This window comes from Patella vulgata, chromosome 9 (genome assembly GCF_932274485.2).
Source record: "Patella vulgata chromosome 9, xgPatVulg1.2, whole genome shotgun sequence".
In the NCBI taxonomy this organism is placed as follows: domain Eukaryota; kingdom Metazoa; phylum Mollusca; class Gastropoda; family Patellidae; genus Patella; species Patella vulgata.
In genome coordinates, this window is record NC_065887.2 from 14,089,175 (window position 1) to 14,107,887 (window position 18,713).

Consider the following 18,713-nt stretch of genomic DNA (forward strand, 5'->3'; position numbering starts at 1 on the left):
TTATAACTATTTATTTAAAAAATATTTTTTATAACTATTTATTTAAAAAATATTTTTTATAACCATTTATTTAAAAAATATTTTTTATAACCATTTATTCAAAAAGAAAATCTTAAAACTATTTACATAAAAAATATTTTTATAACCATTTACTTAAAAACAATTTTGAATAACTATTTATTAAAAATTTATCTAAAAAAATATTTATTTCAAAAATATTTTCTATAACCATTTCTATTTAACTAATTTTCCGTAGCCAATTACTTCAAAAACATTTCCATAACTATTTATCTAAAAAAATTAAACAGACTCACAGAAACTGTTTTTCTTGCTAATGTTTTGAACTTGTTGTTGGTTTAACTGGCCACCAAGTCCTAATAACTGTAATTCTAAATTAGTCCTGTAAAATATTTCATATACAACAGATCAGAAAAACAGTTATCTAAAAGTTTTATATTCACCTTGATATTGAGGTTCAATTTTGTCCCTTAAAGCATCTGTGCGTCAGCAAACGTCTTGGTACATTTAGTTCCCTTTCAATTGTAATGAATGCCAAAATCAGTTTAGAATTAGCTAAGATAAATCAATTTTTAGCTGCACTGGGATGTGACAGAGTTGTGCTTATGTATTATGTGACAGCTAAATCTGTCCATCGTAGTCTTTTTGGCTTCAAATTGTATAAATATTATCATTCAGACATTTATTCACATGACCAACTCTCTCTAGACTTTCGGATGGCTGTGATATTTAATGGACTAAAACACAACTGCCATTTAATTTAAAAATCGATAATCAAGACTTTGTGTTTTATTGTTGTAAGGGTACTTGACAATCAAGACTATATTGTCACAACTTCAGACATTAATAGTATTTGCTTAGAATAAAGTAATTTGAGTGAAATTTTCAATATATTCCCTTTTCATTATCTATTTTTGAACTATTATCAATATCTTAACGAATCGTTAACCAAGAAATTTCTAATTAGCAAAAGGCTTTAAGGTTTGTAAAAATATCTTGCCTTAACCCTTAACCACTGTGGTCTAAATATAATATCTACCATCTAAATATAGACCTACCTGGCAACAGAGCAAACAAACAAAAGATAGACTGAATCAGTACCTATCCTACCAAACAATGAGCGAAATCTGGGGTAGGTTGTATGTAGTAAATCTTCCATGACACTTCCCATTGCTCGAGTTAAATCTTTTGAACCCTACAACAGATTAAAAGACATACATGTATACACCATATCATATTCTGTTATTTCGTTAAGAATCTAAATTACTGCAAATGAAATAAAATGGAGTTTTAGTTCTCTTTCGACGAGGGTTCTCTTGTCATTATCAAGCATAGAATAATAATCTGTCATTAACTATGCTCGCGAAAAAAAATGGCAGCAGTTTTATTTTATAGCGAGCAGCATAGATCGATAAAATTTCAATTCAACATATTGTCATATACTCTGTTACTAAACCAACTTATTCATGTCATTAAGGAATAGTGGTCTGAAACCTTCTTGAGTAACTTAAATAAGTTACTTCCCTTTATTACTAAAAGGCTTTGAGCCTAGAAGGAATTTTGGGAGGGAGTGAAATGAAAGATGGCTGTGTGATATTTATATTGAACACAACTGAACCATTTTTGACTGATATTAGAGATTCACCATTGACAATGGGGGGGTGGGGGTTGGATGGCCGAATGGTTAGCACGTGCGCACTGTATCGTAAGATTGTAAGGCCTGTCATTGAACCACGTGTTAGTCCCGGAATGACCTAGTTTGTGTTGAGTGGACATTAAACCCCATTTCTCTCTCTCTCTCTTGCAGTAAAATGAGACTATTAAGTATAAAATATACATTTCTTTGAACACACATTGAACCTTACCGGTGTAATTGGTCGTGTCACCATCATCTCAGCTAAATCAGCCATCATTTGTTTTGGGTCATGTGATATGGGTTTAACCAATACATGTTTGTTTTCTTCTGGTACCATAGGTATAACCGAGTTAGATAATTGTCGACATAATGGACACCAGTATTCTCCTTTCTTTACAGCTAAATTATCCGTATTCTCCTGGGACTGAACAACATCAAAAGTATAAAATATATTCAACAAATATGTATATATTATGCCAAAGATTGACTCCGGTCCATCTGTGACGTCACATGTGCTCCGGTGCCCACCGAGACTATATATAGAGGGCCACCGCACATCCTCATTTAAGCCTGAAGAGTTCAAATAAGAACAAAACTAGTAGCTGAGAGAAATCTGGAAGGGCTGTTCGTCTACTCACAGATTTTTTACTATATTATGAAAGCTTTAATCAACCCCTTTAGTACCTGGATAACCCGAAAATATCAGGAACCAGAGGCTAGGGTATATGAATTATTTAAGGACTGTATACTTGTCTTGTGACTCTGGTGATTTGAGGCCATTTAGAGAGAAGTACTAATACTGGACTACAGCTTTACATCCCTTGATCTCTTGTGACCAGGATGTAGGATTGAAATTTGGAAGGTTTTCTATGTTACCTGGATTTTTCAAGAACTAAAATATTAGGATCAAATAAACCAAATTGGTTTGAACTACCATACTGTCTTTTCATCAGGTTACTAATCGCTTTCATAACAAACAGATTTCCAGTGCGGAACTTCAAAAAGATCATAATATAATTCAAGGTCTAAACAAAATAGATCTTTTTTTATCTAATACCTTTTAAAGAAATATCAAACAAATTTCCAGTGACGAAAGTCAAGATAACAAACTGTAATTGAGAGTTCCAAATATACATAACAGATTTTTTTATCTAATACTTTCTAAGGCAATATCAAACAGACTGCCAGTGACGAAAGTCAAGAGATCAAACTGTAATTGAGAGCTCCAAACATAACAGATTTTTGTTTTCTTCAAGTATTTATTTAAACAATAATATAAAAAAAATTGAGTTACCTTTAAAGATTTGATGTATGAACTATGACAATCAAGATGTAGAAAGTGACCACATGTTTGAACTATGACCCCACCTTCCCATCCAATATTAACAGACATTTGACAGGACGCCTGAGAAAAAAAGAAAGTTGTTATAATTTCAAGTTTCAGGTTGCATTTAAAACAATTCAATTTTCACAAGATAAGAGGTTTTAATTTTGCCAAAGGATTGTATAGAGTAATGTTTTACTTGATAAATGTGCCTACTGGATACTTGGTTAAAAGCGGGAAATACTGACACGTAGGGTGATTTTTTTGTTAAAATAAAAACAGGTCAGAACCAGAATATTGTTTTTCTTATGGCCTTAATTCTTGTATTTAATGTTTAATTTGTCTTTAACAGAAATGAACAATAACAGAGTATGCCAAATATTGTGAAATATTCAATTCCTCATATCTTTGTAATTCTGAATGATATTTATCCAATTTTTGGACTGATATTCCTTTTAGAGATTCAACTTTCACAATATTATAGTTATCAAGGGACCATCAAATGATCATAAGTATCTTTACAGTAAATAAAGAAAACTGTAAGAAACCTCATTCAAGTCTTTACAAAGTTCATCTAATCTTCTGCGTTGAACCATAGCTCTATTTGATAGACGTGGATATCGTTTCTCTATAATACTAACTGGCGTCTCTACTTCAACTTTCGGACAATGACCCAGTACTGGAAATATATACGTTATAAAAATTATTTAGCTCTCGATTTTGACTGTCGTACAAGAAGCTAATGTTTTTACCTCCATCCATCGTCTGCCCTGTGTAAAGAATGAGTCATTTTGATGGATTTCAAGGCATGTTGTTTAAACATACATTATGCAAGAGCTAAATCAGCCAATTGCAGGTCTTTCTTTAGGCCATAAATATCTGAATTATTAATTAGGCATTAATTAACTTATCCAGACCATAATCAACACTATGTTTTTTATCGTACCAACTTAAGTAATGACCATCAAGGCTAGGCCCAAAATTCAATCGCTAAATACTTGGTTCAGGGTGGATCAATTTAACTGAAATTTTCAGCAAATTCCCTTTACATTATCTAGGTTTTAACTATAATAGTGAGAACTGCCAGCTGTTTATCCAATCTCCCATAACGTATCTTTAAATCAAATTGCTTACTCCACATAATAGCAACATAGCAGGGGCACCACCTAAACATACAGCTTTAGGATTAGTGGTTACCTACAGCAAACAAAATAAATGAAATGTCTTTAATAATCAATTCGCCAACACAATAACTAGTTATCTAAAGAAATGAAATGGGGTTTAACGTCCTGCAATTCTGACCTAATAAAGACAGGCCTAAGCCATGCAGTATGCTATGAGAAATTATAACATGGACAGAGGCGCTACAGCCTTCATGTACACTTATTTCAAATTCCAACTGTCAAGAGTTCTTTTACGTGCACGTCAACGTGCAGAACTGACTACCACTACTAGCCTGAAACTATCTTAACGAATGACAGTACAATATATAATTTACCATTACTAGCCTCAAACTATCTTAACGTATGACAGTACAATATATAACTTACCACTACTAGCCTGAAAGAATACAACTAATCCTACTGGTCTTTCAGCTGTTGATGTTGTACACTGACTACATATCACACAATCATAACCTTCATCTGCTGTTATATCCATTCCTTCATCTTTTACACCATCATCAACTCCATCATCTATAACATATATATGTATAACATAATCACCACAATGAGCTAAAGTACAATAAATGAAATGAAATGGGGTTTAACATCCTACTCACTACAGCAACCAGGTTAATGATGACAGACACATGCCGTGCATTAGGCTAGATCTAATTCTTAAGGCCACCTCAATATTTTGTCATGGTCGTTGAGATGTAAAAAAGGTTAGGGCACGTGATTGTTGGCAAGATTGAGAGGGTAAATGTTAGGGCTAGGTCCAGAGTTAGAATTATTTTTATATGAAGAGCATGCGCAATAAATACTACAGGGGTAGACTGGAATAAGCAGACGCTATGGATTGCCATTCGATTGAGACTTCTTGCATATTTCACCGAACATAACTGATTTGAAATTAGAGTAAAAATGGAAACGACTGAATGTAAATCAGTTTATATACATTTATATTACATTATTATATGCGTTGTGACCCATTTGTGGCAATTTCTAGGTCCCAAATGTGTAACAGAGTGATTTATACCTGAAGTTGACGTTTATATTATGTTTGTTATTTATTTTTAATAAATAACCTGGTGTGACAATCTGATCTATAACTGAAGTTGACGTTTAAACTCTCGACAACTTCTGTGAAGACACGTTCTTAATAAACATCTAGTTAATGCAAGATGTTCTTCAACAAGCTACACATGATCCGCGTTTAAAAATAGACTGAACTTCAAAGAGAATGTATTAGTTGTCAGTTCATTATACCTTGACCTGACAATGACTTTTAAAGAAATATGCAGTTTAATTACAAACACCATAATTGATAATAAACAATACCATATATGATTATCACTCCTGTCCACCTCAGCTAAATGTTAGAGGCTTTATAAGCAGACGTTTACTGACAGCAAGTCAGACTTGGAATAGAGCTCCTCTCGATTTGTGTCTATTTCATGTTCTCAATAAAGGTCTTATATACATTATGATATTCTGTTATCTGTAAGAAAGTGTTACAGAAACAGTAATGGTGCTCGTGAACCAGTGAACCAGACACAGCGTGACCCAGTTCTACGTAGCCGCAGGAAATTTTGTTAGACGCCAGAATTCTCCAGTTAAAACTCCACATTGAAAAGGTACGTTAGCTTTTGTCTTTGTTAATTTTCGATCATGGCTGAACATCCTGAAGTTGCAACTTTATTTCAGAATTTAACTGGGGAATTAAGTGGGCTGTCTACAACTTTGAAACATCACAGAATTTCTAATTTAGTGGAATCTTTTTCGGGGGAGCCTAAAACTTTTGAACCCTGGATAAAAAGTATTGAAAAATATTCCTTTTTGGCCGAAATTGCCACAGATAAGGTTAAGAATGTGGCTTATCAATCCAGTATTGGTACTGTGAGCAATTTTTTAAATAGATTTTTAACCGAAAATCCAAATTGTACTTGGGAAATTGTAAAAAAGGAATTGGCCACGAGATATGACACTATTGCGGACCCACAACATGCCTTGGTTATCTTACAACGGGCTAAACAATTTATTTCTGAAAATGTTCAGGTATATGCTGAACGGTTACTTTCTTTGGCTACAAAAGCATATAATTCTGCCGAAATTATTTTAGAACCCGTTCAGCGGCAATTAGTAGGCTATTTTATTACGGGATTGCTCGATGATCGGTTAAAAATAAAATTAATTCGGGACAATCCGAAAACGTTACAAGAAGCCACAGTTTCGGCCATGTCCGAACAAAATTTGCAAGCTCGATTTGCCTTACGCTTAAATCAGCATTCTACCCCACGTTATACCCATAATCATGAGCTGATGGAAGTTGATCATCTTCGGCCAATGCAAAAATGCCAGAAATGTTTTAATTTTTCGGCCATCGCACTAATGATTGTAGGTCACTCATGAGTTTACCACCTGCCATAAATAGTATTTACGATGTAAACCACCTTTCTCTTCAAATAGGTCTAATTTTATAAATCAACCTTCTTTTTATCCCAATAGGTCCAACTTTTCACATCGGCCGCCTTTCTGGCGCAATCCAAATGTTATTTGTTGGACTTGCAATCGACAGGGACATATTAGTAGAAATTGCGAATGTAATAGGTCTGTCCATCGCCCTCCTAATCCACCTAGGTTTAATGGTTCAAGGCGGCATCAAAATTTAAACTAAAACGCTCTTTTCATGTTGAAGCTAATGGAAAGAGCTCACAAAAAATGCCTTTATTTAATTTAAATATTTCTAACAATCCAAGTTCTTGTTTACTAGCACTAGGATCTCAAAACTTCAGATCGTTAATTGACAGCGGAGCTGAAGTAAGCATAATTAATAATCGCATATACCAAAAATTACAGTATAAACCTAAATTAATAAAAGATTGGGTTCATTTACAATCGGTCAATGGCCTTTTACAATAGGCAAGACTAAGATGACACATCAATTTTATGTTGTATCAAATATCAATCGCAATTTTATATTAGGGCGCGATTGGTTACTTAATAATGGCGTTAGATTATATTATGATTTAGGGTGCTTAAAAGTTAAGGATGAATATATACCTTTGGTTGAAGATTTACACATATCTTCTTTAGTGCGAATAGCTAATCAGGTAATTATTAAACCTCAAACGTCTAGTGTATGTTTCACCCATGCCAAACCAGTTGCTAATTTGATGCATGACGATTCCGTTATCATTTCTCCTGTGAATTTTGGCTTCATTAGTAATCAACCCGGGTTGTTAATTAGTAATGGTGTCAGTAATGCGACTAAACGCCGTAGATTTCCCATTATGATAACAAACAGCACTAATCGTACATTTAAACTTAAAAGGGGGTGTATTGTTGGACAGAGTGATTTATACCTGAAGTTGACGTTTATTTTATGTTCGTTATTTATTTTTAATAAATAACCTGGTGTGACAATCTGATCTATAACTGAAGTTGACGTTTAAACTCTCGACAACTTCTGTGAAGACACGTTCTTAATAAACATCTAGTTTATTCAAGATGTTCTTTAACAAGCTACACATAAACATCTAGTTTATTCAAGATGTTCTTTAACAAGCTACACATGATCCGCGTGTAAAACTAGACTGAACTTCAAAGAGAATGTATCATATATACCTTGACCTGACAATGACTTTTAAAGAAATATGCAGTTTAATTACAAACACCATAATTGATAATAAACAATACCATATTTGATTATCACACCTGTCCACCTCAGCTAATTGTTAGAGGCTTTATAAGCAACGTTTACTAACAGCAAGTCAGACTTGGAATAGAGCTCCCCCCGAGTTCAGCCGCTGCCTTGGCAGAGGGGTGGAATGGTTGATTCAAGATTGTTAGATGTGTTCCTGTCGTAGACTAGTTCTTGTATAGTTTAAGTACCGTATTGTTGTTGTATGTATGTAACTGTAGCTGTTATATGTTCCCGTTGTAAATAAATGCTGTATTTACTAAACTGGTCTACTGTTATCACTAGCGATAGTGTTACAGTAACAGTAATGGTGCTCGTGAACCAGTGAACCTGACACAGCGTGAACCAGTCCTATGGGGCCGCAAAAAATCTTGTTAGACGCCAGAATTCTCTAGTTAAAATTACATGTTGAAAAGATAATAGTTCGAGTAATGCAGCAGTATCTGAGAATCGCAATATTATTTTATATGTTCTAAAGTCACTACCTTGTGTCTAAAAATTAAAAAGATTACGAATTGATTATCGTTGGATATTTCTCTGGTCATATATTTTTATCCTGTGATTAAAAAGAACACTACTAGAAATTACCTTCTCCCTCCATAGCTTGCTCCATAAAAGCTTTCTGTTTTGAAGCAAACTCTGCCATAAGTTTTTCTTGCCTTGCTGCAGCTTTACGTCGTCTGAAAATATATCAACAAAACCGTGGTATGTAGAGCATTCCCTTCAAAACTTTTCCAGATAGGCACTTTTTGACATAGTGAGATTTCTTTTTTCAACTTTTTAACATAGTTTGGGGTATTAATTTGTATGTTACAGTTTATTCTTTTGGGTTAAAACACGGATTAGTCAAACAATACCAGTAGCTGGTCAACAAAAAATTTAGCGGAACCATTACAGAGAGTGAAAGAAATGGGGTTTAATGTCCACTCGATGCAAACTAGGTCATTTTGGGACTAACATATCGTTTAATTTTATTTCAATAATTTGCATGCGCATAGGGTTCTTTAGCAGTGGGCAGAAACTGGAGGACCCAGAGAAAACCCACGCACACCTGGGAATCGAAACCATGCCAGCTGACTCAATGACAGACCTTTTGATACAACACACATGCGTTAACCATTCAGCCATCCAACAAATAGATTGGAGACACAGTAGGTCAGAGACTAGGGCAGTGTTTCATTGTAGTTTAGTTAAAATAAGGCTAAGAATTTTGAGTAAATTCTTAACTTATGTCTGAAAATGCTTTGTAAAACCGGGGCCAGGAGGTCCATGTTTTAATCCCAGGGATGTGACCATTGCAATAACAGGCACCAGAGGAATTGTGGTTGATAAAAAAGCCTGTATTTGTGTCTGACAGGGTTGATTTTAAACTATAATATATTCACCTGGTCTCTCGTGATTTCGCTTCACTTTCATCATTTTTACTCTGAGTCTGACTATCTTTGGTGTCCTTGGGTTTACAAGCTGTATAGACCTGCTTAACAGCAGTAGCACAGTCACTGTTAGTGTTAGCTATACTGTCTAATAATCGTGATATAAAATGGAGTCCATCGCCTATACATGATGTCACAGGTTCACGGTTTTTCACAGAGATAGGAGTATAGGAGTTTGGTTTTCCTGACAGCTTCGAATGTAGTTTTATTAACAGACTTATCATACTCTCCTCCATTTTAAAAGACACTGATTGTCCGTGTGATTGTTCCGTAGGTACTGTGTGACTTTCGTATTTTGGTTTGGCACCAGAAGAGTGAGAGGAACTTGTAAAAGAAGAACTGCTGACACTTCCAGGTTTTGATATCATGGTAATTATCGGTTTCTGTCCAACTTTTGCCGATGTCATAGGACCAGCACTATCTGTAAGATATTAATATGATAAACGGATATTAGATGTGTCATATCAACAAAATCAACAAATTATATGTATCATAACAACAAATTAGATGTATTTTAACAACAAATTAGATGTATCAAAACAACAAATTAGATGTATCATATAAACAAGTTAACATACCAACAACTACATTACTTGTCGCTAGATCAAACATTTCCACTAAACTATTTGAGTCCATATCAACATTCATAGTACACGATTCTTCTGTCTCTATATCACTTGTGTTATCAGTATGTATTATAACCTCGTCTATTACTTCACAAACATTATGACGGATATCAGAATTAGAGAACCAGTCTTTTAACTGACAATCTGACACGGTACCAGCTCCAACTCTGGTCTGAAACGAAATAAATTGGGCTTAAACGTCCGACTTTTCTGCTCCATAGTGGTTAATGAAGCTCTTGTATGAAATAGTTTCATTGACAAACTATTCAGGATGTTATGTAAAATTTAATTACTGTTTCTTACTGAGTGACTTTTCATTACTCTAGTCTTTATCAAGCAATGATGATAATAAAACATAACCGGACATTATATACACGTGAATAACAAAAACAGAAATGATATGAAATGAAATGGGGTTCATAATCCTTTCAAGACAAATAGGTCATTTTGGGATGAACATATGGTTCAATTTTATTTCAAAAATTTAGTTGTGCGTAGGGATCTTTAACCTTTAACAATGGGAAGAAACTGGAGAACCAGGAGGAAACCCATTGATGAACAATCAGAGACATGGCACTCTTTACATAGAGGGGGGGGGGGGAACCTAAGCATTTAGTTGTCCTGCAAGGTAAATTTAGTGGCATGTCTGCACTGTATAGCTATTCTTACACTTATGTTATTACAGTAAAAGCTACAATAAATCATACAAACTATATGTAAAATATATATTTTCACCTTTCTAACTGTAGATTTTCTTGGTGCAAAATGAAAAGCCATGGATAGTAGATGAATACAATGATATAGAATACTGTCTGGTAGATTGGTTTCACATTTAACAGCCTTAAATATAGTCAAACATTACAAATTAAAATTTAATCTCAATAACCTGACCTGTTATAGGTGCTAACTGTAGAATATTATATAACTATTGTTGTATTGGTAGAGCAATGTGTGACAATTACTTATAGGAGTTGCATGAAACCAGAAGTAGCATAACTCTGATACTGTAAGTAAGTAGTAGAGCAACATCAGGTCAGGCAGCTCGAGCTTTTAATTTAAGCTTTTAGACAACCCAGTATGGCCATCAATACCAAACAGAGCAAAAAACAGTCCCAAATATATATATGTATGTCTGCAAATATGTAATTCAAATCAAAATCCATCTTAGATCAGATATCTAAACTATGGTTCTCAAAACAGATCTGCATGACTTATTTTTATCTTTAGAAAATATTGTCCTTGATTTAGGAATGAATGTGTAAGAACTAGGCACACTTTCCTTGTCAGCCCCAAAGGCTTGAAAAATTGCGGAGCTTCTGTTCAGCATACACCAGGATTGAAACCTGATATGAAATGAAAGGGGGTTTAAAATTATACATTTCTACACCAAATGGACTAATGAGAGAATTTTGCCCGAACAGCAGTGCTCCGGACTACCCTTATATCGAATTCAAACTGGCAAGGGTTCTTTTACGTGCACACCAATATGTACACTTGACCTCTGTGTTTTGTCCCTTCCGAACGAATAGACACGTACTGTACTTTCCATGCACTCTATCCTGCAACACAAGGGGAAACTGCGACAGAAAATCCCAAGGAACATTTTCTGCCAACAACAGAAGCGAACCAGAGACCTGCTAGTTAGTGAGCCAGATTACAGTCACTGTGGCTCCCGTACAGTATACAGAAACCCACTATGTGATAAATAACATACCTTATACAAGACTATATATAGAAATGCATGCATGGTTTTACAGTTTAATATCTTAAATAATCCTTTATAACTATGATGTATATCTGCAGGCATTCTATATGGTGGCCATGGTGATCCTTTCTCTTTATAATTACAATTCTTCTTTATACTAAAATACAGTTAGACACTTGATTAATACATAGCTAGCTGAGATTGACACTTTATACCGAAATAAAGTTAGACGCTTGATTAATATATAGCTAGCTGGGATTGACACTTTATACCGAAATATAGTTAGACTCTTGATTATTATATAGCTAGCTGGGATTGACACTTTATACCGAAATATAGTTAGACTCTTGATTAATATATAGCTAGCTGGGATTGACACTTTATAACGAAATATAGTTAGACGCTTGATTAACTAGCTGGGATTGACATTTTATACTGAAATATAGTTAGACTCCTGATTTATGGCTAGCTGGGGCTGATTAATACATAGCTAGCTGAGATTGACACTTTATACTGAAATATAGTTAGACTCCAGGGGCCAGTTTCACGAAATTTTAACTAAGATAAAATCGAAAATTTTAGTAATTTGATTGGATAATATTAGATTGATTTTAGTGCTTAGCCACTCAAAATTGAACTATCTACTAAAATTTGGATTTTATCTTTAGTCAAGATTTCAAGAAACAGGGCTCAGATTTATGGCTAGCTGGGGCTGATTAATACATAGCTAGATGGGAATGACACTTTATACTAAAATATAGATGGACTTTGATTTATGACTAGCTAGATTTGACACAGAAATACAGTTAGATAATTGAATTATAGCTAGCTAGCTGGGTTTGACATTTTATACTAAAATATAGTTAGACAATTGGCTTATACATAGCTAACTGGGTTGAACACTTTATACTGAAATATAGTTAAATACTTAATTCAAACAAAGCTATTGGGTTTGGCGCGATTTATAAGAAAATAAAATGAAAAAGGGTTTAACATCCTACTTTTCTGCAACAAGAGGTAAAGGGATGATGGGCATTAAATTCAATCCACAATAATGATGGAAATGAAATGAGGTTTATTAACATCCTACTGTTCACAATGGAAACTGTTTGGTCAAAATACATATATACCCGTTGAACAGGAGTCTAGCTTTAAGTCATAAATACTTACTGTTGTGTGTATCTATCTAAAGCTGATTGTACATCCTTTTTATATACAGCTCTTTGTACAACTTTAACTGGATCATATTCAGTCTCCCACAGAAAACCTGTAAAATGTTAATATGGCAGTAAATAATTTACAGGAAGTAACGAAGGGATACACCACACAAAATAACAAGCTGTGGAAAATATATGGTAGGATTTATTCTATAACTAGCAGGATACCCGATTTCGCTCGGGGATCATAACTCCGAAACCGGAAGTGGTAGACTAACGCCACCTGGCCTATGTTACTCCCTGGTCCGAGCTACCCCTATACCCCAAATTTCAGACTCGGGGCAGACCTAGTGTAGCCGCCAACCCCGAACAGACCGGCTTCGCTTGGGGGTCATAACTCCGAAACCAGAAGAGGTAGACTAACGCCACCTGGCCTATGCTACTCCCCGGTCCGAGCTACCCCTATACCCCAAATTTCAGACTCGGGGCAGATGTAGCCGCCAACCCCGAACAGACAGACTTCGCTCGGGGGTCATAACTCCGAAACCGGAAGTGGTAGACTAACGCCACCTGGCCTATGTTACTCCCTGGTTGGAGCTACCCCTATACCCCAAATTTCAGATTCGGGGCAGACCTAGTGTAGCCGCCAACCCCGAACAGACGGGCTTCGCTCGGGGGTCATAACTCCGAAACCGGAAGTGGTAGACTAACGCCACCTGGCCTATGTTACTCCCCGTTCCGAGCTACCCCTATACCCCAAATTTCAGAGTCGGGGCAGACCTAGTGTAGCTGCCAACCCCGAACAGACAGACAGACAGACAGACAGAAAGACAGACAGACAAACGACAGTCACAAATATATATATAGAAAAGGGAAGATACACCCTATAACAAGCAAAAATAAACAGGAAAAACAAATAGACAAAACTCTGACATTGTAAGTGATCAGAAGTGATTAGATCCATAGAAAGTTACACTGTTTGTTTACAATTAGCTCCTCTTGAGAACAGACACAAAATCTCGTTGACCAACATTTTCATTCTTAAATTAAACTATTTTAGAAGGAAACACTAAATCTACTTTAAGAATTTTAAGATGTATATCTAATGCTCAAATAAAGTGAGAAACTTTTTAGGGGGGTCTTTTTGTGTATAAAAAATGTAAAAGGGATCAGAACCTCATAACTAATTTTTGAATATGGTGACCATTCAGGCCAGAGATCTATTCTCAAAGTAGAATGGAATAGACCTAGGGTCCAGCAATTAGCATTAATTATTTTGATCCATATAGGTGAGTATAATTTATATGGGTATAATAATATATATAGGTAAGTATAACACAGACTTCACTCCATTTGTAAATATAAGAATAACTAATCTGAACTATGATTAAAAACTTTATTTGTTTTTTATTCTTGCAAGTTATACTCATAATGTACATTGTAGATTATTTCAATATTTCGTAAAATCGATGCTGCAAGATATGTTTTGGACATTGACAGATTAACTGGAAGATTTGCTGTCAAAAAAGCAAGGTGGATTTGTTTGATGTGGTGGTTTTGATGTGTGGTGAAAGTTCATATTGAATATTCATAATGACAGCCCACAAAATCTTATGAAAGACATACTCAAATTGTATATTTGACCAGGATTTTTTGAAAATGTTTTGTAGGTTCACCCAACCCCCTATTTGAAAATCAAGAGTGCTACCAGTGTGGTAAGCAATTTACCTTTAGGTACATATGTTCCTTGTTGCATTCCTCCACCAGCTTCAAAATTTGGTGCCTTAAAATCTGCTATCTGTAAAATGGTAAATGCAAATGATTAATTAATGAATATAAAGCACATAAAAAAAACAATGTATATAGATCGCTTTACGTTTAATGGTTCTAACACACAATTTGTATCCTAAATATTAAAGAGAGAGAGAGAGAGAGAGAGAGAGAAATGGGGTTTAACATCCACTCGACATAAACTAGGTCATTTTGGGACTAACATATGGTTCAATTTTATTTCAATAATTCGCTTGCACATAGGGGTCTTTAGCAGTGGGAGGAAACCGGGGGACCTGGAGAAAACCCACGAGGTTGGACAGGCGACCCTACTCCTTGTCACGTACAACCGGGGATTCGAAACCATGCCAGTTGACTCAATAACAGACTTTATGGTACAGCGCGCACGTGCTTACCATTCAGACATATCAATCAGAACTTGGGTTATATAACAACTTTTCCAGATCCTAGTGTAGTGAAGACAAGTAAAACGAAATTTTGAACTATAAAACAACGAAACGAAATAGGATCTGTGTTTTAATCAGATTGGTGAGCAATTGACATGTAATCAAGTTATGTCTCAAATAGATAATAACCTGTTTCAAAATAGGTTCAAACAGTTCTTTGTTTCTGCTAGAATTTCCTGATTTTTCTGGCATAAGGTCCAGCAACTGACTATGTTGCTGATCACTCATACACAACAAAGCCACCATTTCTTCTCTTATCAATGCTTGTTCTGTAATACCTATAAAGAAAGACAACAGGATGGATTGAATACCAATACTGTCTGAATTCCATGTACACACCGGTCACAGTTGAATAACAGGAGCATGTTCTTTCACAAACTGACACATGGATCTCTAACAGGAATATTAGTACAAAATGGATCAGTTCTGTGCAGTATTTACAATGAATTGAATATTTCGCAACATTGATCATCCTCTGTTCAGCTGATGATTATAATCAAGTGTTGGGTAATATAGATTGATGGGCCTCGTTTTTTTTTTATCTGATTTAAACATACATTATGCAAGAGCTAAATCTGTATATTGCAAATCTTTCTTTAGGCCTGAAATGTTATCTAAATTATTAATTAGACATAAATTAAGTTATCCAGACCATTATCAACTCTCGTTGTAATCGCTAACCTGCGATATTTACTGGATTTGAATCTGATTTGCTGCTCAACACTCATTGATGACTTAATCCAAAATGATTTAATCCAAAAATGGATAATCGAGACTGTTTTTTATTGTAACGACTTTAGTAATGATGATCGAGGCTAGGCATAAAATTCAAAAGCTAACTTCTCGGTTCAGAGTGGTTCAAATTGACTGACATTTTCAGCAAATTCCCTTCACATTATCTAGTTTTAACTGTTATAGTGAGAACTGCAAGCTCTTTATCTTATCTCCCATAAAGCCCCTTTATTTGAACACCACAAGATTATCTACCCTGGATATTTTGGTTATTAAAGGGTTAATCAAATGTATCTTTAATACAGTAGTTTACCTAAATAAGTTCTGATACTAAGAAGAGCTGTAAAGTAAGCAAGAACACCTTCCACCATAGCTACTTGTTGATCAGCAGTCAGTTTAATGTTATTTATATCGGTTGTTGATGAGAATGATAACCAATCTAATACATTAAATCTAGAAAAACAATTTACAATGATAAGTAAATACCAATGATCCCAACACGAGAGAGTCTGATTTAAAGACCCTGAACACAAACTAGGTAATTTTGGGACTAACATACTGACAATTTTTAAGGTTTAATGTCTACTGAACACAAACTATGTCATTTCGGGACTAACATATGATACAATTTTGTTTCAACAGTTTGCTTGCAAGAAAGGTGATGCAGACGACCCTACGAATATGTACTCCTGTGGTATATAGGACAGGGTATTGGGATACAGGACATGGTATTGGGATAAAGGACATGGTATTGGTAGACTCTTCTGGGTATTGGTATACAGGACTAGGAATTGGTATGCAGGGCTGGGTATTGGTATGTAGGGCTGGGTATTGGTATACAGGGCTGCGTATTGGTATAAGGGGCTGTGTATTTGTATACAGAGCTGTGTATTGGTATACAGAGCTGTTTTGGTATACACAGCTGTGTATTGATATACAGGGCTTGGTATTGGCATAAAGAGCTGTGTATTGGTATTCATAGCTGTGTATTGTTGTACAGGGCTGTGTATTGGTATAAAGGGCTGTGTATTGGAATACAGGGCTTTCTACTGGTATAAAGGACTGTGTATTGTCATACAGAGCTGTGTAATATGGTTTAGGTGTTATACCAATTTAGAATACAATTGACTGATATAAACAGAACTCATCCAGAGAGAACATAGAATGTCTGTTAGATTACAATTGTCGTGTATAAATCAGAAAAAATAAATGAAAATGAAATTGTTGATTCAATTAGATTGACAAAGCACAGACATACCTTTCTAAAACAGTCCTCACAAAATAATCTGGATCTAATTTCGAGGCACAGACCTGTTTCACAAAAAAACAGATTATATCACATAAATAATCAATTGTTGTTCTCCAAGTCAGGACAGGGTGAGGGATTTGGTAAATAAGTAATGTTATATCACAATAAGGAGAGTGATTCTATTCATTCATAAGGCTTATGGTTTGGATTTTATGCCAGGATTGCATCCTCTGGAGTGATTTTCAGCTGTAAAGTCTGTGGAACTATACTTCTCAACTGAGATTCGGGCGTTTTAAAAAAAATAATTAATGTACAATCTAACAATCTCCATTCCGCTTGCTCTTTATTAAATTACGACTGTCAAGGCTTTATTTATTAAATTATGACTGTCTAGGCTTCATTTATTAAATTATGACTGTCAAGGCTTCATTTATTAAATTATGACTGTCAAGGCTTTATTTATTAAATTACGACTGTCAAGGCTTCATTTATTAAATTATGACTGTCAAGGCTTCATTTATTAAATTATGACTGTCTAGGCTTCATTTATTAAATTATGACTGTCAAGGCTTCATTTATTAAATTATGACTGTCAAGGCTTTATTTATTAAATTACGATTGTCAAGGCTTCATTTGTGTGCAAAATAAAAAGTACACTGGTGGACCTTCGCCTTTTGTCTACATGCTTTTACTTGCCAGGCCCTCTGTCCTCTAGCAGTTTTAAGGGGAAATGAGACTGGAAAATCTTAAGAAAAAATCTGGGTCAGCACTTGGATCGAACTCGGGAGCTTAGTATTGTAATCAGTTCACTTACTTGTGTAAGATGTAAATCTGCGTCAGACATAGAATAGCAGAAGTGACACTGAACGTAGGTCATGGCCTGTCCACGTATCTGAATACCATTTCTAACCCACATACCAGCAAATATCTGTGACATACACACCTAAAATACACAATCATTTCATTAACAATATCTGTGACATACACACCAAATATACACATTCATTTCATTAACAATTTAAAATCTGTTGAGGGATCTGCAAATTTGTTTGCTACCAGTCCTGTTGTTTTTTAAATAGTATGATCCTTGCACTAAAACATGTTAAGAATTTTATTTTTGTGTGATACAGCAGAGATAGCCAAACAGTGCAACATATTAAATTAATGCATATTAATGAATTCATACTAATTCAGTGAAACAGATGTTGTCACATACAACATATATAGTAGCAGGGTCAGGAAATCAGTTAAACGATTGCATGGATTTTAAGAGAGAGAGAAATGGGGTTTAACGTCCACTCGACACAAACTAGGTCATTTCGGGACTAACACATGGTTCAATTTTATTTCAATAATTTGCTGGCGCGTAGGGGTCTTTAGCAGTGGGAGGAAACCGAAGGACCCGGAGAAAACACACAAGGTTGGACAGGCGACCCTACTCCTTGTCACGTACAACTGGGGATTCGAAACCACGCCAGTTGACTCAATGACAGGCCTCATGATACAGCGCGCACATGCTAACCATTCGGCTATCCAACCCCCCATGCATGGATTTTAAAGATACAAGTTTGATTAAATGCTCCCCAGAAAAACTTTTAGAAATTTGGTTTTACTTGGCACAATCTTAATCACTTTAATTCAACTATCCTGATATTGTATAAGACTGGATCAAATTTATGCATACCTAATCAATGGGAATATAAAAACATCTATGCCTTTTGGCGAAGTGGAGG

General features: G+C 35.1%; 1 protein-coding gene across 1 annotated transcript in view; it reads right to left on the bottom strand.

The window, feature by feature from the left end:
• The window catches only part of LOC126831898 (E3 ubiquitin-protein ligase UBR3), a 48,607-nt gene that overhangs the window by 18,243 nt on the left and 11,651 nt on the right, over positions 1-18,713 (bottom strand). The window contains exons 12-28 of the mRNA XM_050562551.2: positions 17,795-17,923; positions 16,990-17,042; positions 16,045-16,184; positions 15,129-15,277; positions 14,491-14,560; positions 12,776-12,872; positions 11,615-11,762; positions 10,636-10,740; positions 9,853-10,072; positions 9,227-9,695; positions 8,430-8,521; positions 4,529-4,672; positions 3,527-3,657; positions 2,949-3,059; positions 1,884-2,078; positions 1,077-1,213; positions 315-400 (exon numbers count right to left, since the gene is read on the bottom strand). Of these exons, the coding sequence (XP_050418508.1) occupies positions 315-400; positions 1,077-1,213; positions 1,884-2,078; positions 2,949-3,059; positions 3,527-3,657; positions 4,529-4,672; positions 8,430-8,521; positions 9,227-9,695; positions 9,853-10,072; positions 10,636-10,740; positions 11,615-11,762; positions 12,776-12,872; positions 14,491-14,560; positions 15,129-15,277; positions 16,045-16,184; positions 16,990-17,042; positions 17,795-17,923 (2,476 nt within the window). The remainder of the gene's footprint in view (positions 1-314; positions 401-1,076; positions 1,214-1,883; positions 2,079-2,948; positions 3,060-3,526; positions 3,658-4,528; positions 4,673-8,429; positions 8,522-9,226; positions 9,696-9,852; positions 10,073-10,635; positions 10,741-11,614; positions 11,763-12,775; positions 12,873-14,490; positions 14,561-15,128; positions 15,278-16,044; positions 16,185-16,989; positions 17,043-17,794; positions 17,924-18,713) is intronic.